Below are 26465 nucleotides of genomic sequence, written 5' to 3'. Positions count from 1 at the left end.
TCCCTCTGCTGGTTATCCAAAGGGGTGGGTCATTTGCAAGATATGCTCTAACAAGGGAGGGCTGTATACCCTCTTGAAATGTATTAAAACATTGAAAAATGCCAGAACAGTTCTCTGTTATTAATGTGTCATGTTATGTAGAAGAGAGATGCATATTGTTCAGAGACAAGCACTTTTGTCTTACAGAATCATCTACAGAGGTAAAAAAAGTTTCATCACTCAGAAGAGAGCGATACGCTTTGCAAGAGGTGTGCATCCACGACACTTGTGCAGGAATCTGTTCCGGGAACACCAAGTTTTTACAATCACATCTCAGTATATATTCTCTCTTGCATGTTCCATCGATAAAAACAGCCCTTTCTTCAAAACCAGTAGTGAATATCATAGCTACAATATAATGTCAAAAGAGGACTTACATAGTAAATAGTCAAATTTTACTACTGTACAAAAAGGAGTAAACTATTCAGGCAACAAAATTTGCAATACCCCACCTAGAAATATCAGAAGTCTTGCTCTTGAAACACCAAAATTCAAGAGAAAATTGAAGGAGTAGCAGATACAAAATTCATTCTGTTCAATTAATGACTTTTTAGTTCATATGAGCAAGTATTTATGTAGCTTTTTACTGTATAAACCAGAGAGCCATTCGTGTAAGCATAAATATAAACTATTCCTAATATGAATGACTCACAAAGTATGTATAAATATTTTTTCTGCTCGTATATTACGATGTAGTATTAGTTGCTACGATTTTTGTCATGAATGAACAATATTGTGCTGTATTGTAATGTAAATGTTGCGATAGTACGACTCATTCCATATAATACACCAAAATTCAAGAGTAAATTGAAGGAGTACGTAATACAAAATTAATTTTAATCAATTAATGATTTTTTTAGTACAAATGAGCAAATATTCTTGTAGGTTTTTACTGTATTGATGAATGAGCTATTTAATGCAGCTATTAAATGTAGACTCTCTCGAATATGAATGACTCACAACATGTGCATAAAAATTATTATACCTGTCCCTGTGTTGATGTAACATTAGTTGCTAACTTTACGGTATATTTATAATTTTTAGTTTATGGACCGTCTGACTACAACTGAATGAGAGGCAATTTTCGTGCCATGCGCGTTTCGCCTTTATTTTCTACAAGGCACCTTCAGTGGCCTGGAATATGGTCATATTTTTGCTATTTAGTTTACATTCTTTCAATGTGCCAATAGATTATAAACAGTTCTGGTGAGTGGTTTTAAACCTGTAAGGTTGCGTTGACGATTTTCTATCTACTACGCTCCTGTTCCAGTTTTGGTGTTGTTCCTCTTCTTATAAGTGTCAGATGGTCCATAAAGTAAAAATTATCAATATACCGTAATATTACACGCAACTGAGGAAGACAGGACTACAGAAGTTGAAGATGATGGTTGCTACGATTTGTATCATGGAGCGCCCATATTGCGCTCTTCTGTACTGTAAATATTGTGATAGTATTTATTTATAATGCTTATTGAGATCAACGGAACTCGCAATGAATAAAATAAAATAAAATGTTTTTTGTGCATTTGTAGAAAGCAAATGAAATATCGACTACATAGAACGATACCTCAGCGTTATATCGATCGTAAATATCGATCAATTCTAGGCAGAATATTGAAAACAATTTCACGTGTTGTTACAGTTATGGAGTGCAACCGAGCGCCAAAACAGTGCAAGAGTGTCTTGTGTTTTTGTTCGTTTATTGTGGTTAGAAACGAAAATAAGTGTAAGGTTAGTTTTACGAATTACATAGGTGTAAACACAAGGTTTCATAAAAAATAGTAGGCCAAATTCATCTATAATTTCTGTATTTGCATGTTAGGATATCCTAGCTGAAATGTGTGAACCGCTGTTTTCGTGAAGAAGCCGTATTTTGTTATTTGTTCAAGAAGTAATGTTAAGTGATGCCCAGAAATTTATCTGATGCGTGTTGGAGCAGTGATGACAGCAGCTTCGGATGGGTAGATATGGAAGACATAGAACCTGCTGCGTCCAAGAAAACTAATACAGTTGAAGAGAGGATTTCAGAAACTGAAGACGATTCTAGTGATGATTCTGACAATACACAGTTTGACTCTGAAAGTAAGAACAGGCCCGTACTGAAAGATGAACGAGAACAAAAAGAGAACCAGAAAAGAAACGATCCAATATCCACCAACATATCACAAGGGCGAGTTAAAAATGATGTTAGTGACGATTCTGACAGTACACAGTTTGATCTAGAATTTGACAACAGACCTGTAGTGAAAGGTGCAATAAGGTCAAAAGGAAATAATCCATTGAATGTAAACGGGGACCAATTAAAACACCATGAAACTAATAACTCAAGTAACCATGAAACTTCAGAAAACAGTGCTTCTGCGGAATCTGGAAGCGAATCTAGTGATGACAGTGACAAAAAGGAGCTGAAACCATTTACAAAAAGTCTACTAGTTAAGAAGGAGAGACGTTCACACGTATTGTCAGACGACAGTGAAGTTGATTCTTCACCTTTGAAAACCAGGTTGAGGGTTAAATCAGAGTCAGTAACAACACAGCAAACTACAAAAGGAGACAAGCATGTCCCATTGATAGAAGGTGTTCTCTTAGACACTGTACAGCCATTGCCGTTAGATATTGGTGATAATGAAGATGTATGGATTGTGCAGTGCCCTAATGAAATGTCAGAACCGACATTGAAAGGAAAAACATTGAATTTTAATGGAATTTCTTGTGCAGAACAGTTTGAAGGCAGTGTGTTACTGACTGCTAATACAAAGCCAATGAATCTCCTGCTGCCTAAAAGTCCATTGAAACTTACAAGTCTAACGCCAGCGGGACACATCATTTTTAAAGAGAAGGTACTGTATGAATAAAAATAGCACTTATTGATGTTACTATCCCAGAATATTATTATAGTGATAATTGTGTGTGTTGCTAATTATAATATGGCATATAAAGTCACAGTGGAATAGTTAACTGTTTTTTAACAATAATCCATTTGCATTTTTTCGTATGTTATTTTTTTGCTCAAAATGCAGGCAGTGTTGTTGGTTTAGCATTAGAATCATTAAAGTTAGGTAACTTGATTGCAAAGATCCGAGGCAGTACATGGCAATTAGTAACAGTACACAATTAAAATGTTTTCTATGGACTGTGATAATAATGTGTAGGAAACTGAGTAAAAATTGCTTCCAGCTTACATGTTGTGAAACTATTATGGTTAGAAGCTGGCAGCTTGGTTGTGAGTTGGCGAAACCAATGGGGGTATTGTGGCACTTTATTTTACAGGTCCAGCTTGATCACACACGCTTTTACACTTCACAATTGATTGTTTCAGCTACTGCCATCTTAAGATCAAAAAATATTCTCATTTAGGTATCAACATCAAATTATACATGTAGGTACATAGTGTTGGGGCCGCTCCTGTTCCTTATTTATATAAATGATATGCCCTCTAGTATTATGGGTAACTCTAAAATATTTCTGTTTGCTGATGACACTAGCTTGGTAGTAAAGGATGTTGTGTGCAACATTGACTCGGTTTCAAGTAGTGCAGTACATGACCTCAGTTCATGGCTTGTAGAAAATAAACTAGCGTTAAATCACAGTAAGACTCAGTTTTTACAGTTTCTAACACAATTCAACAAAACCTGGCGATTTAATCTCACAGAATGGGCATATGATTAGTGAAACTGAACAGTTAAAATTCCTAGGTGTTCAGATAGGTAGTAAGCTGTCGTGGAAAGCCCACATTCAGGATCTTGTTCAAAGACTTAATACTGCCATTTTCACTATTCGAACGGTATTGAAAGTGAGTGATACTTTGACATGTAAATTAGTCTACTTTGCTTATTTTCATTCACTTATGTCGTATGGTATTATGTTTTGGGGTAACTCTTCCCATTGTAGAAGGATATTTTTGGCTCAGAAACGGGTGGTTCGGGCAATAAGTGGTGTAAGTTTACGAACCTCTTGTCGATCTCTGTTCACGAGCCTGGGTATTTTGACATTGGCCTCTCAATATGTATATTCCTTATTGTCGTTTCTTGTTACCAATATTAGTTTATTTCCAACAATAAGCAGCTTTCACTCGGTTAATACTCGGCAGAAATCAAACCTCCATTTGGATCGGACTTCCTTAACTCTTGTGCAAAAAGGTGTGCAGTATACTGCTGCATCCATTTTCAATAAGCTGCCACTTGAATTCAAAAATCTTAACAGTAACCCACGCGCTTTCAAATCAAAACTGAAGAGTTTCCTCATGGGTCACTCCTATTCTGTCGAGGAGTTCCTTGAAGAATTAAGCTGATTCTCATTGTATTGCTGATAGCGTTTGCTTAAACTTATGGACTGATTTTCTTTCAGGTTCATGAACATTTATTTTTATCTGTTATTACTTTTATGTTGTAATTTCATGTACTGACACGTTCCATGACCTTGGAGATTTGCTCCTCAATTTGGTCCTATGGAACTTGACATGTAAATAAATAAGTACCCAGTTTGTGGTGACTGACTGATCTGTAGCTTAGAATGTTTGAAAAAATTGGCACTGATAACACTTTATGGTCACTATGTTGCTTATGGTGTGTGCCTCATGTTTCCTGCAGCACAGACCAAAGTTGATGACTCATTTCAAATAGGCCTATTCCTCTTTGTCCAAGTATTTACTTTAGAGAAATGTGCAGTAACAATATTATGTAAAGCTTATAACTGAATATGCAGAAATGTTTTTAGAGATTTTGGGATTCTTATGTCTTGCTGTCAATCCATTTGATCCATAGTGTTATTTGTGATTAACTAGTGAATCCACTGTGCTTTACAGGTAGGCCTACCTAAATATGTATGGAAATTGGATGTGCATCCTAATCTCCCCCCCCCCCTCTCTCTTTCTCTCTCTCTCTCTCTCTCTCTATCTCTGTCTATATCTCTATCTCTATCCATCACCTTCTCTCCTGTCTCTCTGTCAATCTCCTCATGCCCCTGTCTCTCTCCATCTCTTTCTCCCACCGCTCTTTGTTCATCTCCTCCTTCCACCTCTCTCTGTTCTTTCCACTCCCCCCCCCCCCCCCCTACCCTCTGTCATCTGTCTTCTCTTCTCTCTGAGATCTCTAGGAGCTGGGAGTGGCTGTGGCATAGGGACAGGCCAGGTTATTACCTATATTTGAGTGGATGCAGAATAATACTTTGGGAGGTTGGGAAGGATTGTGGGTAGCACATTCCATGTTTACAAGCGTGATGGTAGACAATTGAAGCTCTGTCAAAGGATGTGGTTTCAGATGTTCCAGTACAGGATTGTACTGGCTGATGGCGGTGCTCCTTTTCAGCTATTTCTTGAAGGTAGCGCAAGGATTGAGAGTGTGTGAGGACATGATGCAGAAAATTTGCCTGTGGACTAGGTTTGAGGAATACTGTCAGTCTGTGAAGGCCTTAGTGAGACCTTCAGCATACTGTGCAGGGGGATTCTCATACCTGCAGGTGTATGGGAGTAATTTTCTGGTGTGGGAGAGATGACAATTGTCAAAATCTATATACTGTTGGTGGTTAGTGGGCTTGATTTGGAAAGAGGTATGGATGGAGCCACCAGAAAAGTGAAAGTCAGTGTGCAGGAATGTGTCACTTGGGGCTGAGGAGGACCAGATGAAGCATATGAGTGAGAAGCTGTTAGGACTGTGGAGGAATGAGGATAGTGTGTCTGGGCCTCAGGTCCAGATCATGAAGATATCACCTATGAACTTGAAGCAGGAAAGGTTTGTGTGGTTTTGAGATATTATAAGGAAGTCTTCCTCTAGACGACCTTAGGAGGGTGCTATGCGGGTGCCTATGGACATGCCACAGTGGCTGTGTATTTATCCTCAGAAGAGAAGTTGTTTGTGTGATGATATAATAGATGTATGAGGAATGAGGTGATATATTTGGGACCAGAAGGACAGTGGGAGAGGTTGTTTTTGATAGCAGAAGGACCATGGGCATGGGGGATGTTTGTGTGTAGTGAGGTAACATCAGCAGTTATTAATAGGGATCTAGTGGTAATGGGATGAAGAGGGTGGAGAGCCAGTGAAGGAAATGTTTTGGTTCTTTAATATTAGAAGCTGGCTACACACATTTGTTTTGAAGTGTTGGTTGACAAGAGTGGAGATTCTTTCATTGCAAGCACAGTAACCAGCTACAATGGGGTGTCCAGGATTATTAGGTTTTTGGATTTTGGGAAGCAAGTAGGTGACTATGGGGAAGGTCATTTGAGTGGGTAGGGAAATAGATTTGCCAGAAATATTTGGAGATGGCCCTACAGATTTGAGTAGGGATTAAAGGTTATGTTGGACTTTTGGTAAGGGATCACTGTGACATTGTTTGCAGGTGGAGTAGTCAGATACTTGGCAAATGCCTTCTGTCAGGTAATGGCTGTCATTCATCGTGACAGTGGTGGAACATTTGTCTGCTGGGAGGATGATTAAATCAAGTTCTGTCTTGAGGTTATGGATGGCTGTTTCTTTTTGCGTTGAGAGGTTTATATTCTTGGGAACAGCTGGGGAAGGTGGTGAGGCCAAGTTGGGAGTAAAGAATTCCTGGAAGGTAATCAGGGGGTGGTTATGTAGGAGAGGGGGAGGGTCAAGGTTGGGTACTGGTATGAATTGGAAGAGGCAAGGTTCAGTGCCAGGATTAGGTTGGTTTTTGTTGGAAGGACTGATAGCAAAACATGTTTCCACTATGTAGGATACGGGAAGGAGGAGATTAGGTCTGAGTCCAGCACGAGTGAATTTGTGAGTGTGCTGAAGGTGATGCCTTTGAATAACACTAAAACTTATGTAAGATTGAAGCTTTTTGGTGGATAGGTTGAAAACACCATTGTAGGTTTGTTTAGGGTCTGCATTTTGTGAAGTGTTGGAAATTTTAGGGCTTTGGCAGAAAAGAAGAGGTAGACTGTGTCTGGGTGCTGTGAGGGTTTGACTAGGGGATTCACTGAGGGGAAGAGGGAGGGTGGAATAGGTGTTGATGAGTAATGCTGCTCCAAGGTGGGAATAGATTGCCAATAAGTCTTATAATGTTTGGAAGTGATATCTGCAGCACTCTTCCAGATGTTGAAGAGTGAGAGTTTCAATTTGGGATATATGGTTTTGGTAGTTGGGATTGCACAGTAACAGTATCTTGCTGAAGGAGCAGATGTCATCCAGAGATAACTGTATCATGGAGGTTTGTTTCTGTAGTATCAAGTAAGTTAGGGTCAGAGACTGTCAGAATGAAAATCTGAAGTTCACTGTGAGAGGAAGTGTGGCATGCAGAGAGGGATGGTTAAGCCATTTGGGGAGATTCCATGGCTTGGACATACAATGCCGTTTAGTTAAGGTTCCAAGTATATCTCATTGGCAATACTGTTCAGGAATGGCTCAAAGGCAGACCAGCCTTTTCTGAGGTCTCAAAATGATATCCACAAGTGACTCTTTTTTGCAGTGAATACATAGTACGTAGTGGGGCGATCACACTGTTGTAGGAATAATTCAAAAGCCAAGATCGCCTAAATACTGTTTACTGGATAACCGGTTTCAACACACTAAAGGTGCCATCAACGGATCTGAATGTAGCTTAACATTTATTAGCCATTTAGATATAACAATACAGTGTGATGCCGACTATTGTTAGTCGAGCAGCAGTCATGTACCAAATAGTTTTATCTTGTGATTTCGGTTTTACATATCTTATGGAAAAGAATGACCATGAGAGAAGTTGTTTTTTATTTTTTGTGACAATGATTTTGTATCAGCTGGTCTGCTTCATGTATTGTTATATACAAATGGTTTATAAAAGTTAAGCTACATTCATATCCAATGATGCACCTCCAGTTTGTTGGAACCGGTTATCCAGTGACCAGTAGTTAAGCGATCTTGGCTTTTGAATTATTTCTACAACCTTTTTTTTTTTTTAGTACAGCATCTTATTTTTGTGGGATGTTGATTAATCCATCTTTGAGAAGAGAGATAAGTTGTATTGATGTAGAAATTGGATGTAGAGTGATATAGAACTATGTTGATTTAGCATGGCCCACTTCTCAAGACATCGCCACTTTCCCATAATGTAAATAGGCTTGTTCTTATGGTGAACAAAATTCTGAAAGTGCTTGTTTTTTTATGCTTCCCCAGAGTTGTTTTGTAAACCAGAGAGAAGTGTCCACCAGTTTTCCAATATGTTGCATATTCCATAGTGATTTTAGTGACTTAATATATGTACTCTCTTTGATCTAAGTGCACACCAAACTTTTAGCCACACCCCTAGCTTCCTTCATATTTTATGGGCGTAGTGGGAGGGTTCAGAAAATGTGACTGTCCATTATCTTCAGGTTAAAACCTCATTTTTTAGCTTTTTAAGATCATTTTTTCTGAAAGTAAACCCAGCAAGCTTTAAAATGCTGAGCATTTATTTTCTGAAAATTCTGATGTATCATCTTAACCATGAGTACTTGCGGGTATGGACATATGATATCCTCTTCTTCCAGTCTCAGACAACAAATAAGTTTTCTTCTGTAATGATTTTTTGCTGAACATTTGAACTATGTTTCGCCTCCAAGACAGTTCCGTTTGCGTCTGGGTTTGCCTGCCCAACAGAAGACCTTCATTTGAAGTAGTTCTCAAACACGCAAAATTTAAGCATACAATTTAAGTTCGAGTAACAGAATTAATAATGAAGTGGTTCAAATTCTTCTTTCTTACCTCCCTAGACCAAATACCTTTGTTATTTGCAGTTATTCTATGTTTATGAGAAGTTATCATGCATTTTGTGCTGTGTGTCTGATCAGCCAATTAATTCAAAGACACTGGCAGTAACTTATCTGTCAGTTAAATCTTTCCCAGTAGATTTGTTGAACATGTGGCTCTTGGATTTGTTGCAAGCTGACATTGTGTAAACCATACAGTACTGCACTGAGACAACTACTCAATGTCTTAGGTTAGTTGTGCTGGTGACTGCTGGAAAGTTCATGTAGTCTCAGTGAAATATTGTGAGACTTACACACTGTTGACTTTGTGGCAGATCCAAAAAACCATATTTAAAATAAATACAGAAAACTGCAAACAGTTGTTATGTTTTCAATGCAATAATTGGCAGCATTAAACCATATTTTGTCCTACACACAGCTCAGCAACGTTATTTGAGAGACAGTGCTTCCATAATCAGCTTGTAAAACTCATGAAGTAAAAGGCCAAAAATCCTACAAAACAGTTGTAGCACTGATAAAATAAAATGGAACAGAAACGTACTGCACTATGGGTCCTTGTTTTAGATTAAAACTGACAAGTGCTGTCAGTGGCTGTCCCATCTCAAACCGCACACTGCACCAGGCCACATCCTGCTGATCTGCTGACTGTTCCAGGAGTGCAAAGTTGATACTTCTGTAAAAGTCGGGGGCTGGTTGTCGTGAACTGACATGTCTGCGGTATTTTTGCGTAAGTGTAACTGTTGGCTCAACCGTAATGCTGTTCTGTTGGTTGCCCACATTTTCCTCTTTTCTTAAGTCTGCGGTCATCAACCTCTACCTTTTTCGTCTGAGAGGCATTGAAAACTTGTAACTACGTACCTGCCTGAAAATAATTCTGCAAAGGCTTTAATAAATCTCATTCCAGTGTCATTACCTTGCACATTCAGAAAATTGACATGCTTTTTTTAATAAATGGTGATTCTTCCAGCAATTCGAGTTTCCTCCCTTTCTTTTCTTTGTGAAATTTCCAAGTCACCTTCTGTTTCCCCAAGGGTATGGCCTGTGTCACATACATGTTACACTACAGTTGATTTCTCATAGTTACTCATTCTGACTGCATCTTTATTTTCTGGTATCTGATCAGAAATGTTCTTCCCGTCTGTCCAATATACTTTGCATCACAGGATGCAAGTTATTTATCTTTTTACTAATGTCATGTTGCAGGTTATATTTTATAAGCCTGTGGATGACATGATTCATCAGGAATCACAGCATCAGTTGTTGTCAGTTTCCAGTAAAATGCAAATGCTTGCTTATTGCCCTGCCTTTAAATGTTCAAATCAAGTTATTTCAAATTGGTGTCAGTATTATGCTCCACAGTAAACTTAATGTTTCTAGGTGCCACACTGAACTTTTCTTTCTTTCTTTCTCTCCCCCCCCCCCCCCCCCCCCCCCTCCCAAAGAACCAACGTCCAACAACAAAGTATTGTCTGTGTAATGTTTGTAAATAAACAATTTCATGCTAATGGCTTGGTTGCACAATAAAACTTTATCATCGAGGTCGTTGATAAAAATAGAAATAGTCCCTGAAATGGTGGAACCCAAAGGTAAACCATGTTTTCAGTATGGTTTTTTTTGTGATCTATAGTCCAAAGACTATTTGATGCAGCTGTGCATGCTACTTTATCCTGTGCAAGCCACTTCATCTCCAAATTACTACAACCTACAGAGCCTTCTGAATCTGCTTACTTTATTCATCTCCTGATCTCCCTCTGTGATTTTTACCTCAAAAACTTGTGATGTCTCAGAATGAATCATATCAACTAATCACTTCATTGAGTCAGGTTGTGTCACAAATTTCTTTTCTTCCCAATTCTATTCAGTATCTCCTCATTAGTTACACGATCTACCCATCTAATGTTCGACATTCTTCAGTAGCACTACATTTCAAAAACTTCTCTTCTTGATTTGATGTAAACTGTTTATTGTCCATGTTTCACTTCCATACAAGGCTACACTCCATACAAATACTATCAGAAAAGAGTTTTATATTCAAAACTTATGATTAAAAATGAAATAGTTAAAACTGTAATGATCTGTAAAAATTCAGTGAATGCAAATGGTCTCTTGCCATGTAATTTTGCTGTATTTAAGAAAAAAATTTTTATCATTATTTTGATTATTTCCTTAAACCAAATATTGGAATTTAAATTCTTAACATCCATTGAAACCAAACAGGAAGAGTCGGTGACTGATTTGAGTCGGTGACTGATTTCTCCTTAATTTTGTAAATCAGAGTCATACTATTACTCACCAAATAGTTATTCTCAAAGATACAAGTTTTTTTTAAGAATTTTTTTGAGCAGTATAGTTTTCTTATAGGCTGGGCTGATTCTACAATTCACTATTAATTTAGGTGCAGTTGAATTCATACTTACGTACTTCTTTTTTTGGCGGTTGTAACTAAAGGGCTTAAGCTTATTACTGAGCTGCCATTTAACAAAAGAATGGTGAAGAAAATGATCATTCTCAATAAAATGACAACATAAGTTGTCAGATTAAATAATAATAAAATCAGTCATGTCAGCCAAAAGTAGCTAAGCATGTTTAAACAGAATTGAACAAGCAAATAAAAATAATGAGACTAAAACCAACCAATTAATCATCAGCTCCATAAATACAAAATTTACTGAATTTCTTCCTAATGAGTGCTGAAAAAGATTGTGCTTCAGTATGAATCCAGCTGGACCTTAATTAAGGTCACAGCTGAAAGTATGCCATCCAGTTTTTCCAATAGTGAAAGATAACTATACTGCTTCACAGAATTCACTTACACCATTGAGAATAAGTATTTGTTGAGCAATACTGTGGCTCCAATTAATGAAATTAAAGAGAAACCAGTGGTTGACTCTTCCAATTTAGTTTCACTGGATGTTAAGAATTTGTACCCCAATGTTGTGTTTAAGGAAATGATCAAAATAGCCAGAAGAAATTTCCTTAGATTTAGTGAAATTTATAGGCAAGACACAATTGAATTCACTGAACTTGTACAGCTGATTACATGTTTTAACTTTTTATCATATATTTTATATTCAAAATGATTGTTTAGTCATGGGATCCAGCATTTCAGGGATTATGTCTAGAAGATAGTTTTAAAGCCTGACCAAGCCAATAGGTAAAATTGTTTTTTTACAGATGTTGATGGTACTGAGGAAGATGTAGAAGAAACAGTAAAAAAGTTAGACGTCCGTAGAAACATTTAGTTTACTGTGAAGCATGAAACTGGCACTAATTTGTAACACAACAATTTGAACGTTTGAAGGCAGGGCAGTAAGCAAGCGATTATCATTTACTGCAACTGACAACAACTGCTACTGTGATTCCCAATTACTTATGCCATCCACAGGCTTATAAAGAATTTTCCTTCGGTAGTTTAATGCACAGGGCAGTTAACATGCCACTGAGTAGGAAGGATAGAGAGACGAAACTACACATCATCATGATGATACCAGTTAATGATGGTTACAATGTAGAAATTATAAATAAATTGCTGCACAAAGGTAATAAGAACAGAAAGAAAAAGTGAAGAAAAATGAAAAGTGTCACTATGTCCTATTATGGAATGTCCCGCAAAAGATTGCCAACATTTTTAAACCGCGTGGTGTGAAAATGGCATTCCAGACAGACCATCTGGTGAGGTATAACCTTAAGCATGATATCAGTAAAAAGATAAATAAGTTGCATCCTGAGATGTAAAGTATATTGGACACACAGGAAGAACATTTTTGATTGGATACCAGAAAAATAAAGATGCATTCAGACTGAGTAACTAGGACAAAACAGCTGTTGCTAATCGTGTATGACACAGGCCTTACCCATGAGGAAATAGAAGATGGCTTGGAAATCTTACTCAAAGAAAAGAAAGGAAGGCAACTCGACTTTCTGGGAGAATCGCCATTTATAAAGAGAAACATGTCAATATTCTGAATATACAAGGTAATGACACTGAAATGAGATTTTGTAAAGCCTTTGTAGAATTATTTTCAACCAGATACATAATTGTAAATTTTCAATGCCTCTTCAACGAAGTAGCTAGTAGCTGATGACCGTAGACTTAGAAAAAGAGAAAAATGTGAGCAATCAATGGAACAGTATTATGGTTGAGACAACAGCTGCACTTGTGCAATAATTTTGCATACGTGTCAGTTCACAGCAACCCTCCGACCTCTGCAGAAGCATCAACTTTGCACTCCTGGAGCACTCAACAGATCAGCTGGATACAGCCTTGTGCAGTGTGTGGTATGGGATTTGACAGCCATTGACAGTTTTTATGTAAGACAAGGACCTATAGGATAACAAGTTTTTATTGTATTTTATTTTATGAATACTGCAATTGGGTTGTAGACTTTTTATCCATTTAATGTCATGAGCCATGTTCTACAACCTGGTGACGAGAGATTACCTCTTGAGATATGTTGTTGAGCTATGTCTAGGACAAAAATATGGCAGAATGCTACCAATTGTTACTGTAACATCAACCATATATTCAGTAATGTATCTGTTGGCTATAGTGACAGGGCAACAGAAATAAGATAGCATGTCTATTCAAACTTTATGTATTTTTATTAATTATTTCTTACACTAGAAGCCTCGCATTTTGTAGACTTTGGTTGTGAATTATTGTATAAAAATAACATATTCTCTGTAGAGAGATTAGGTCATGCATAAATCCAAGAGAAAGGTGAAACTTTTCAACCTGGTACAGACATAGCCCCCTTGAACCATGGACCTTGCCCTTGGTGGGGAGGTTTGCGTGCCTCAGCGATACAGATGGCCGTGCCGTAGGTGCAACCACAATGGAGGGGTATCTGTTGAGAGGCCAGACAAATGTGTGGTTCCTGAAGAGGGGCAGCAGCCTTTTCAGTAGTTGCAGGGGCAACAGTCTGGATGATTGACTAATCTGGCCTTGTAACACTAACCAAAACGGCCTTGCTGTGCTGGTACTGCAAATGGCTGAAAGCAAGGGGAAACTACAGCCGTAATTTTTCTCGAGGGCATGCAGCTTTACTGTATGGTTAAATGCTGGTGGCGTCCCCTTGGGTAAAATATTCCGGAGGTAAAATAGTCCCCTATTCGGATCTCCGGGCGGGGACTACTCAAGAGGACGTCGTTATCGTGAGAAAGAAAACTGGCGTTCTACGGATCGGAGCGTGGAATGTCAGATCCCTTAATCGGGCAGGTAGGTTAGAAAATTTAAAAAGGGAAATGGATAGGTTAAAGTTAGATATAGTGGGAATTAGTGAAGTTCGGTGGCAGGAGGAACAAGACTTTTGGTCAGGTGAATACAGCGTTTTAAATACAAAATCAAATAGGGATAATGCAGGAGTAGGTTTAATAATGAATAAAAAAATAGGAGTGCGGGTAATCTACTACAAACAGCATAGTGAACACATTATTGTGGCCAAGATAGACACAAAGCCCATGCCGACTACAGTAGTACAAGTTTATATGCCAACTAGCTCTGCAGATGATGAAGAAATTGATGAAATGTATGATGAGATAAAAGCAATTATTCAGGTAGTGAAGGGAGACGAAAATTTAATAGTCATGGGTGACTGGAATTCGAGAGTAGGAAAAGGGAGAAAAGGAAACATAGTGGGTGAATACGGATTGGGGGAGGGAAATGAAAGAGGAAGCCGTCTGGTGGAATTTTGCACAGAGCATAACTTAATCATAGCTAACACTTGGTTCAAGAACCATAAAAGAAGGTTGTATACATGGAAGAATCCTGGGTATACTAGAATGTATCAGATAGATTATATAATGGTAAGACAGAGATTTAGGAACCAGGTATTAAATTGTATGACATTTCCAGGGGCAGATGGGGACTCTGACCACAATCCATTGGTTATGAACTGTAGATTAAAACTGAAGAAACTGCGAAAAGGTAGCAATTTAAGGAGATGGGACCTGGATAAACTGACTAAACCAGAGGTTGTACAGAGTTTCAGGGAGAGCATAAGGGAACAATTGACAGGAATGGGGGAAAGAAATACAGCAGAAGAAGAATGGGTAGCTCTGAGGGATGAAGTAGTGAAGGCAGCAGAGGATCAAGTAGGTAAAAAGACGAAAGCTAGTAGAAATCCTTGGGTGACAGAAGAAATATTGCATTTAATTGACGAAAGGGGAAAATATAAAAATGCAGTAAATGAAGCAGGCAAAAAGGAATACAAACGTCTCGAAAATAAGATCGAAAGGAAGTGCAAAATGGCTAAGCAGGGATGGCTAGAAGACAAATGTAAGGATGTAGAGGCATATATCACTAGGGGGAAGATAGATACTGCCTACAGGAAAATTAGAGATACCTTTGGAGAAAAGAGAGCCACTTGTATGAATATCAAGAGCTCAGATGGAAACCCAGTTCTAAGCAAAGAAGGGAAAGCAGAAAGGTGGAGGGAGTATATAGAGGGTCTATACAAGGGTGATGTGCTTGAGGACAATATTATGGAAATGGAATAGGATGTAGATGAAGATAAAACGGGAGATACGATAGTGCGTGAAAAGTTTGACAGAGCACTGGAAGACCTGAGTCAAAACAAGGTCCCGGGAGTAGACAACATTCCATTGGAACTACTGACGGCCTTGGGAGAGCCAGTCCTGACAAAACTCTACCATCTGGTGAGCAAGATGTATGACACAGGCGAAATACCCTCAGACTTCAAGAAGAATATAATAATTGCAATCCCAAAGAAAGCAGGTGTTGACAGATGTGAAAATTACCGAACTATCAGTTTAATAAGTCACAGCTGCAAAATACTAACGTGAATTCTTTACTCATGAATGGAGAAACTGGTAGAAGCTGACCTTGGGGAAGATCAGTTTGGATTCCGTAAAAATGTTGGAACACGTGAGGCAATATTGACCCTACGACTTATCTCAGAAGAAAGATTAAGGAAAGGCAAACCCACGTTTCTAGCATTTGTAGACTTAGAGAAAGCTTTTGACAATGTTGACTGGAATATTCTCTTTCAAACAAAAGAAAAATTCGGGGTAGGTATTAAGATCCATGGAGAAGAAATAAAAACTTTGAGGTTCGCTGATGACATTGTAATTCTGTCAGAGACAGCAAAGGACTTGGAAGAGCAGTTGAACGGAATGGACAGTGTCTTGAAAGGACGATAGAAGATGAACATCAATAAAAGCAAAACGAGGATAATGGAATGTAGTCGAATTAAGTCGGGTGATGCTGAGGGAATTAGATTAGGAAATGAGACACTTAAAGTAGTAAATGAGTTTTGGTATTTGGGGAGCAAAATAACCGATGATGGTCGGAGTAGAGAGGATATAAAATGTAGACTGGCAAAGACAAGGAAAGCGTTTCTGAAGAAGAGAAATTTATTAACATAGAGTATAGATTTAAGTGTCAGGAAGTCGTTTCTGAAAGTATTTGTATGGAGTGTAGCCATGTATGGAAGTGAAACATGGACGATAAATAGTTTGGACAAGAAGAGAATAGAAGCTTTTGAAATGTGGTGCTACAGAAGAATGCTGAAGATTAGATGGGTAGATCACATAACTAATGAGGAGGTATGGAATAGAATTGGGGAGAAGAGGAGTTTGTGGCACAACTTGACAAGAAGAAGGGATCCGTTGGTAGGACATGTTCTGAGACATCAAGGGATCACAAATTCAGCGTTGGAGGGCAGCGTGGAGGGCAAAAATCATATAGGGAGACCAAGAGATGAATACACTAAGCATATTCAGAAGGATGTAGGTTGCAGTAAGTACTGGGAGATGAAGAAGCTTGCACAGGATAGAGTAGCATGGAGAGCTGCATCAAACCAGTCTCAGGACTGAAGACCACAACAGCAACAACAACAACAACAACAACTGACATAGCATAGTCAATTATCAGGTGGATCTGTTGCCATTATATACATGTTAAAGTAGCCATGTTTCTTGTTTTGTCCAGTTGGAAAAATAATATTGTGCCATTAGCAAATTCTTTATTTTGTACAGTTTACTAGCAACAGAAACTTGTCAAAGTTGTTGAAAATGTGTAATCACTTAATAAGTTTCTCCAGTGAGTCTCAACAGTTAAGAAATAATTGCTTGAATTTAGATGTGACCACACTTCTCTCAAAGATTATCCACTTATAGAATGTCTCCAAACTTCATCCGTAGACGAAGATACCGAGAAAGTGCACCAAATGATATTTGGCTATTAGTAGTTTAAGAAGTGTAAAATAATAGGCATCAAAGGTATGTGTGAAAATGAATTTATCAACAATGATTGGTTCACTGTAGAAAAGGAATGGAGTGATTTTGTGCATATATTTGTTTTTGTGGATGAGATATGGGTCCAGCACTTCATCTCATAAACGAAACAGCAATCGGAACGGGGCGAGGAGGTGGTGGTCGTGTATCAAAAACAGAATGTTGATTCATCAAGAGGGAAGGTTGTGGTGAATGTTTTTGATGCTGAAATGGATTAATCATGTGGATTATCTTGGGAAGTGTAAGATGATAAGTAGCATATACTACACAAGTCTTGTGGATCGACTAGATAAATGAAAAATAAAATGTTGTAGGATAGCATTACATAGGATAATGCTCTTGCCCAAACAGGTGTGTGGTGGTATACAGAGATATAACAATGAAAACAATCAATTTTTGACAAAATAATTTAAGTGGATGGATAAAAAATGTACCACACATAAAAGAAGGTTGTAATTAGGCAAGCTTTCGGACCCAGTGGCTGCTTCTTCAGGCAGAAGGTTGGAAGGGGAAGAAAGAGGGGTGAACGAAACGGACTGGAGAGGTCTAGGAAAAGGACTAGAGTTACAGAACTGCTGGGCAGGGAAGACTTACCACTTGGGATGAGAAGGAAAGATTGATTGTTGGGGACTGCATCAGACAAGATTTTAAAACCTGAGAACTTGAAGGTGGAAGACAGGGTGATCTGCAAGACAGAGATTACTGCTTAACCAACATGCATGAGTTAATAAGAGTGAAAAGCTAAGTCCATTGTATGTAATAGTGATTTGGGGGGGGGGGGGGGTGAAAAACAGGTAAGACAATGGAAGATGTAGTATACTAAAATGAAAAGAGAAGAAAAGACTAGTTACTGTGAAGATATGCTGAGATGGAAGAAATTAACATAAATTAAGGCCAGGTGTGTAGCGAGAACCAAGGACATGTTGTAGCGCTAATTCCTACCTGTGGAGTTCTGAGAAACTGGGATCTAAGTGAAGAATCCTGATGGTGCATGTGGTGAAACAGGCAATGAGGTCATGTGACCTCAGTGCCTTCAAAAAAGGGAAGGAATAAAGTTGACCAGTTCCCTAACCTGTCAAAAACTCTGGTATGTGCCTTCCCTCTAAAGAACAAGCAGGCTTCCAGGGAAGTGCATGTAGCTTGAGAGGATGTTTAGTTAAACCACATCACAGCGTCTAAGTATTTAGGTGTAACAATGGATTGTATCCCTTCTTACAAAAAATCTTCATAAAGACCAAACCAAGTGTCAACTAGAAATAACATCCATTCCAAACTAGTTGGGGTACGAACCAGAAATGCTGAAAGTTACTGCCCCGTCTCAGTGCTGCTCTGCCACAGAGTATACTTGTCCCATTTCATACAGATCCAGTCGTGTTAACAAGTTGACACTTCCCTAAATGAAACATGTCAGTTCATCACTGATTGCTGGAGACCAAAACCTTGTGATAAAGTGTATTGTTTGTGAGAAATTGCTCCAACAGAAATGAGAAGAGAAGTTGCATCCATGAACGAGAGATTTAAATCACTCACCTCATGTCATTTATGGAAATCAACCAGCCCATCACCGACTGAAGTCTAGAAGTTTTCTCCATACAACCAAAAATCTGAAACACTCAAATTGCTGGTTTGGTGCTACTAAATGAACATCTCCCCCATGACAAGGAATACTAGTCTAGCTGGAAATTGTTAAATAGAATTCATTCTGGTGTTAAAGTGGAGCTTCCCAAGTCTTTCAGTGCTCTGTGAATGCTGGAGTTATCAAACACCAACCCACCTCATAAACCACAGCACAAAGTCCTTCGAGTTGGGTTGAGTTGGTTGGAGGGAGGGAGGCTTGGGTGGGGGGGGGGGGGGGGGGAGGGTTACGATGGAACAGAGGAATAGGGAGAGTGCAGAAAGATTAATATGGGTGAAGATTAATGAATCAAGCTAAAGTGAAATGGATGAGTTGGTGGGGAAGGAAGGGAGTAGGAGGCATGGGAACAGGTGTGGAGGCAGGTAGGCTTGCAGAGATTGTCAGGAGCATTGCCCAGTTGAAAGATATGTGGGAAGGACACTTTCCATTTATGCTTTCAGGAAAAAGCTGGTTGGCAATGATGACCACATGAAAGGCTGTGCAGAAGCTACAGCAGAGTTGATGTATGCCCTCTGAAAGCAATTGCCTTGTCCTTTTGCTATGTCTCTCTCCCTAGCCATCACTCTCCTTTCCTTTCACCCCTTCCTTTCCTGTCCCCACTGGACTCGCATTAGGGAGGATGATGGTTCAATCCCGCTTCCGGCCATCCAGATTTAGGTTTTATGTGATTTCCCTAGATCACTCCAGGCAATTGTCGGGATGGTTGCTTTGACAGGGTACGGCCAATTTCCTTCCCCGTCCTTCCCCAATCTGAGCTTGTGCTCCGTCTCTAATGACCTCGTTGTCGACGGGACGTTAAACAGTAATCTCCTCCTCCTTTCCTGTCCCCTCCTTGTTACTCTCATCCACTTCAACCTACACAACTCCTCTTCTCATGACAGTCAGACTGCATCCCCAGGAAAATGCTGGTGTGTGTGTGTGTGTGTGTGTGTGTGTGTGTGTGTGTGTGTGTGTGTGTGTGTGTGTAGACACCATCATTTGACCGAGTGAAATGTGTACCTAGAGTAACAACACACTTTTACCTAACTGCTGCTAGAATGAGCTAGATATTAAGTACAGTGTTTTGTGCTCGATGGTGAGAACTCTGTGCATGATACCACGAAGTGTGGAACAACAAGAATGAAAAGTTGCATAGTTTTTTGTTGTCAGTGAATTGTTGTCTTCATTATTCTTGGTGTTACCAAGGTGTCTTTGGTCCTTATAATGTTAATACACATATCTTTCTTTTCCTCTTCCCATAATTATCCCTTGATCACATGGTTCAATTTGTAGATCAACAGCCATCACGTTTGGATCCAATTCGTCTTTTAGATTTATGTCTTCAGTATGTATATTTTCAATGAGTGTCCCTTTTCATTGTTTCTTTGGCCTCCCCTTATGAGATCTTTCTCCACCTGGTTTCAGCTGATATGTAGACTGTATCGTTGTACCCTGTGCTGCCCTCTGTATAGTTCATTTACTCCTTATACATATGTGTAAGAGAACATAGCAGACCAAACTGTAGGAAAGTACTGACAAGCAAAGCTGTAAGTGAAGGTTGTGGTTTGTGCCTGGGTAGCTCTTTCAGTAACAGTATTATCGCAAAAAAGGTAGGGTATCAGGTTCAAGTCCCAGTCTGATGCACAGTTTTAATTTACCAGGAAGTTTCAGCAGACCAAACCGCCAGAACTTAGCAATTGTCAAACATATGACAACATTACAAACACCAAGATAAGTGGGTGCAGAAAAGGAAATCAGCCAAAACTTCTAAACAGAGGAATGGTGACTTGACATTATGGAATACCTGTATTATTTTTTAAATAGATTATGTGAAAGAATTTGCTCTGCTTTTTCAGAAAATGGTTATTGGCCAGGTGCATATAACTGTAGATCTATATAGCTGACAGTAGTGAGTTGTACAATTAATAAATTTGGTTCATGATTTCCTGTTTCATGATCTCCATTGTAGGAAAAAGTGGATCTTACAAATATCCACCAGTTCATCAAAAGTATCCAGATGGCAGTCAAACACCGATTAGCACCTCCCTAGTGAATGAAATAAGACCAGCTTTATTGCTGGATTGAGGACTTCCAAACTGATAGAATTCGATACAATGTTCTTGATGCAGGAGATTGAGGTTATCTTATGAAGAAAAGTGTGTTTTGGTATGAATGTGTTTAGTATGCGTAAGGGTGTCACATATACAGTCATCCAATTCCAATGACAAATGCTACAACAGAGGCATTCTGTATCACAGAACAGTTTGCTGCTGAAATAAGAAGAGTTGAGCAACATATTACTCTGTCCCACATGCGTATCACAAAATGAAGAAGACAATATATCAGAGAAATTCAAGGTCATAAAAAATATGGATACAAGGTATAAGACAAATAGTAATGTGCCAGTTAACAAGGAAAAAAATAGAAAAAAAACCTACTAAGTAAAAGGATGTGTTTTGCAGATTTAAAATCAGTCCTAATCTGAAAGATCTTCATCTTAGTGACATTCAGATAGTTTATGGCAGTCATACGAGTAGTTAAAAAGACGCTGGATACCCTTTTAGGAGAAACAAGTTTCAGATCCCTGCCTGGCTATTGTGGTTTAGGTCTTCCTAATAATACCCTACTTTACTTAAATATTTGGTGATTGAGTTCAGAAAGATGTTGATACTTGGGACCCAAATGCACCCATTGCTGAAGACTGGCTCTAATTAAAGTCACTTCTTACTTTTATATCCGACACTACATGTGGCACTTTGAAAGCGAAATCACAGGATTAGTTCCTTGAGGATATTGATGTCTTGAAACACCTTGACTCTAAATGTCAGGCAATTCCTCAACACACAGTCCATAACTGTATTAACTGGAGAAATTTTGTGCAACACACAGGAGGGTGTCGATGCTGGAAACATCAACAGTGTGTATTTGGGTATCAAAAGGGACATTTGGCCCATCCCTAAGAAGGCTGCACCATTTAAGGAGATTGGTGGAACAGTCATCATAGATTGTAATGACAGCTGAAGCAGTGGTTGGAACGCTTTTCCAGTCTCTACTCTCCTCTGGTCAAACTCAGCCTAAAAGCAACACGAGAAATTTCTCATTCATCAACTTGCCTTGATCTGGCCGCTGTGCCTACTAAGGAGGAGTTTCAGAGACCTGTTATGTGGCTTAAATGGGGGAAATGCCCTGCTAAAGAAACACACAAACTTGTCAGACTGACTCTGCTCCTCCCAGTGCTCTGCAACCTCTTATTGTAATGTTGGGCGGGTGAACTGTGCTGCAGGATATGCGTGATGTCAACATCATCAGTCTGCACAAAGTTAAAGGTGATCACAGTTATTGCAGTTGCTACCACAGAATTTCACTGATGAGTGTCACCGGAAAAGTGTTTGCTTGTGTGGTGCTGGGTAGACTAGAGGAGGCTTGGCTAGCAAATGTACCCAAAGTCTGAATGTGGATTTAGCTCAGTGATCTACTACTGATATGATCTGAACACTTCAACAAATTCAGGAAAAATGCCACTAGCAGAAGACCCCTTTGTTTATTGTTTCTATCAACTTAAACAAGGCATCTGACACAGTCAGCAGGGAGGGACTGTGTACTTCACTAGTGAAGATAGGGTGCCATTCAAAACTCTTGAAAACGAGCAGAGCTTATTGTGATGATGGAGGGTGCTGTGATATTTGGAGGAAGCACATCAGATCTTTTTCTTGTGCAAAGAGGAATTTGTCAAAGCTGTGAACTGCCCTCTACCTTGTTTGGTATAACTTCTCAAAGTTGCTTTTGGCAAAACAAACATGGGCATCCATCTCCATACCATGGCTAATGGGAAACTTTACATAGTCTCGTTACTCAAATTAAGTGCTATCGTGAGGACTTATCTTTAAGTAATTTTTTATTCACTGACAACGCAGCATTCATAGCACATACTCAAGACAACCATCAAAGGCTTGGGGTCAAGTTCTTGTCCATGTCTGTGACTGTAAAGAAGATCGTTACTATGGTGCAAGGGCACACCAATATGACCGAGCAAGGTGGCGCAGTGGTTGGCACACTGGGATTGCATACGGGAGGACGATGGTTCAATCCTGCCTCCGGCCATCCTGACTTAGGTTTTCCGTGTTTTCGCTAAATCGCTCCAGGCAAATGGCGGAATGGTTCCTTTGAAAGGGCACGGCCGACTTCCTTCCCTAATTCTATGAGACCGATCACCTTGCCGTCTGGTCTCCTCCCCCAAATGACCCAACCCAACAGACCAGTATGGCTGCCATAAGATGAGATGGCTTTTTGTTGATTGTAGTCGATATATTCTGCTACTTTGGTTCACTAGTGATAGAATATCTTTCTCTAGATGATGGAATAAACGCAAGAATTGGCAAAGTGGAGAACACTTTCAGGAAGCTCTGCACAAAGAATCTGGAATGACAAACACTCTACAGTGACCACAAAAATTCTTGCCTATCAAGCATGCATACTGTGAGCACCTCCACATACGGTGGTGAGGTCTGGACATCATACGCCAAACAGGAATGCAAACTCAACACCTTTCATCTGTTGTGCTTATGAAACATTCTGGGAATTACATGGAGAGAGCATGTGACAAATGAGGTGGTCTTGAATGCTGCAAAGCTATCAACACCCCTCTCAAGGTGTGTTGCCTGTGGTGGTGAGGACACATATCACATGGGCCACTCCTGTCGTCTTAGAAGCATGCCACATAGTGAGGTAGCACGTGCCAAGAGACCACCTGGAAGACCTGCTTTGCACTCAAACAGGAAGAGCTCGTTGAAAACCAAAGCAGATGGAGAAAACACATCAAGGATAGCAGCAAGTTACATGATGGCACCTGGCTCAACAATTTAGTTGTGGAACAAGTGTATAGACAAATGTCTCTGGCAAACCCTTCATTTGGTGTGGTATACACGTTCCACACCAGTGGCATGCCAAGTGGGCTCTTACATTAGACTCCTGAGATGCCAAAGAAAGTGCTTGTGTGATGCTAGTTGAATCTTCCATTTGGAGGTATGGGCCATTCATGGCGATTATAGACACATAATGAGATCAAAAGGCATTTTAACAAAAAAAGTTTCGTAAGACAGTGGCATACAACAAAGAGACACATTATAACTTGCTACAAATGGGTCATGTTAAAAAACTGAATGCTTTCGACCTACACCTGATTCAGTTGTGCCAAAAACAATAACTGCAGTAGCAGTTGCAGGTATTACCTGTTGTGTGGTTTTGAGCATGGAGCAGTCAGCAATTGACACAACTGCACTCCTGAGAAGTGTTTCCGATGTGTTCAGCATAATTTTTCCTGTTTCTTATGTAGTCTTATATTATGGTGACACAGTAGTTGTGTTATGCAGTTCTGTATTTCACTAGTTCCAGTAGTGTGTCACTCAGAATTTGAATATTAACAGTCAGTGCTTTAACTTTGTGGCACTGTATGCTTCCCTTCATTTATTCCACTGTCTTGAATTCCCTGCCATCTTTATTGCAAACCAACATTTTTTCCCGCATTTCTCAGTTGTTTGATATATTTCTTACACTCCCAAAATAGTGAGAAATATTACTTTACAAAACAAACTGGTTTTGGTTTGGGAACTGTCCTTCCATGGTGCCTCGCTAGCATTAGGATGGGACCAACCTCTAATTATGAGGGTTTTTATTGTAGTTTACTATTTCTATGTGAGACATTATTTCTGTTATTTTTGCTAAAGTAAATAAATACTAACATTTTTATTTTATTTCATTTGAACTATTGATTGACATTGTAATACATGTTGACAAATCTTTCATTTACTGTTAGAAAATGAACAGAGGTCACTTATTTTGAATTGCAATTTAATGTACTGTTTAATTATGTACCATTCTGTGAAAATAGCAGTAAATATTTCTTCAAATGTTACAGGAAATGGCTCCATACATTGTTCATCCCGTATGTAATGAAGATAATTTAACATCCCTGCCAACTGGGCTGAAAGAACGTCATCCATTATTTGGTGCTGACCTTTCATTGGCACAAAAATTGTCTTCACAACTACAGAAAAGAAAGAAGAAGAAAAAGAAGAAAAAACAAAATGTGTCTGATTTAGGATCTACGTTTTGTGAGGATGAAAATGAAATGCCAGAAGCAGAAAATGGACCCAAATTTGCTAATAGCCTTGATGATTCATCAAGCCATATCAAGAAGAAAAAGAAGAAAAGAAAGCACTTGGATGAGGAAACAGTGGCTTTTAATCAAGATTCAGATACCAAAAGTCATAGTTTACACCCCTCATTCCATTCAGGTAATAGCCCCAGAATCAAAAGTGAACAAAACATAAATGGATTTGTCATTGATGACTATATTCAGTCAGAGCTACAACAAAAGAAACACAGGAAGGTCAAACATGAACCAGGAGAAGCAGTTTCACCAGTAATTACAAATCTTCATCCTGAATTAGCCTATGCTACCCCATCAAAGAAGAGAAAGCACAAGCATTTGGAGTACTCCTTTGAAAGTGATAGAATGGTGGCAGGAGGAACTTCAGATGAAGCAGAAAATATATTATCACAAAAAAGGAAGAAACGGAAATATGAGGATGCAAGCAATACTTCATATGACGTGTATTCCGCTAGTAAAAGGACTATTGAGCCAAGTGAAAGTGTTGGAGAGAGTTCAGACCTTGTTTCACCAAAAAAGAAGAAACATCATAAATATGAGAGAGACTTTCAAAGGAAAAATATAGAGAATGTGAATAACAAATCAGATGAATTAGCTATATATTCTGAAGAAATGACTTTGGATCCTGTTACAGATGGTTTGTTGCATACTGTCAAGAAGAAAAAGAAGAAAATCAAAGAGAATGACACTGAATCAGTGGTCAGTCCTAATATCAAAACAAATTCAGATATAAATTTTATGTCTACCAAGAAAAAGAAGAAACTGAAAATTGAGAATAGTGACAGACATTTAGGGCAGCTGAGTTTTGACGCTACAGACACAAAGAAGAGTGTGTCTGATGTTACAGGTGCTGACTTTGATTATTTTGATGCCAATAGAAAAAAACTACACAAAGAAGAAAGAAGGAAGTTTGAAGAGACAGGATACTCAGCTGAATCTTCAGGAGAAAATTTGACTCACAGTAAGTTTTTCAAGCACACACCCAACAACAGTCTTTTGAAGCAAGAGACAAGTTATGCTGATCATTCTCCAGTAATAGATGTGCACCAGAAAAAGAAAAAGAAGAGAAAATCAGAGTGATGTTTTTCCAGGTTACCTTAGCATTGTAAGGTAATTTAATGTTAATACGGAACATTAGAAGACTGGTGCTAAAATGTTACTTTTTCTTTGAGCAGCAAAAGAAAGGTGCATTGACTTGTTTTTCTGTATTGATTATTCTGACCAGTGAACTGGAAAGTAAATTGGAATAATATTTGTTTTAATCATTTATTTCATTGTCCTGCCATCCTTCCTTGTATAGCAATGTAGGGTTTACAACAAAGAACACATACCAATCTTTTTCCTGTAATGATATTGCAGAATCACCATTTACATTTTTATATACAAGTCTGCAATTTTAATTAATATGTTAATGATGCAAAGTTCTTTAGACATGCAAGCAAATAGAATATATAATATATCAATTTTTGAAAATATAATCTAATAAAATAGATAAAAAATCTACTCATCAAGCAGTGGCAGGAGAACACTCATATAAAGGTATTAACGCTTGCAAGCTTTAGGAGTTGGTGGCTCCTTTGGGCAGAAGGGTCAAAGGGAAAGGAAGAGGGATGAAGGAAAAGGACTGGTGAGGTTTAGGAAAAGGGGTAGAGTTCGGGAAAGTCATCCAGAACCCCAGGTCAGGGGAGATTTACTGGACG

At 38.8% G+C, this 26465-nt stretch overlaps 1 protein-coding gene across 1 annotated transcript; it reads left to right on the top strand.

The window, feature by feature from the left end:
- The first annotated feature begins 1651 nt into the window (after positions 1-1651).
- Positions 1652-26027, top strand: LOC126457243 (uncharacterized). The gene is made up of 2 exons (XM_050093391.1): positions 1652-2879; positions 24511-26027. The coding sequence occupies exons 1-2, from the start codon at positions 1944-1946 to the stop codon at positions 25843-25845; spliced, it is 2271 nt and encodes a 756-aa protein (XP_049949348.1). The 5' UTR covers positions 1652-1943; the 3' UTR covers positions 25846-26027.
- Positions 26028-26465: the final 438 nt, after the last annotated feature.

This window comes from Schistocerca serialis, chromosome 2, assembly GCF_023864345.2.
Source record: "Schistocerca serialis cubense isolate TAMUIC-IGC-003099 chromosome 2, iqSchSeri2.2, whole genome shotgun sequence".
Taxonomy (NCBI): Eukaryota; Metazoa; Arthropoda; class Insecta; order Orthoptera; family Acrididae; genus Schistocerca; species Schistocerca serialis.
Note: the sequence above shows the minus strand (reverse complement) of the source record. Positions and strands in the feature narration are given on the sequence as shown.

Bases quoted from the DNA above. Each gene is read 5' to 3' on its own strand.
- LOC126457243 (XM_050093391.1), top strand. From the start codon at position 1,944: ATGCCCAGAAATTTATCTGATGCGTGTTGGAGCAGTGATGACAGCAGC. The intron at 2,880-24,510 runs GTACTGTATGAA...CAAATGTTACAG, and splicing joins ACATCATTTTTAAAGAGAAG to GAAATGGCTCCATACATTGT.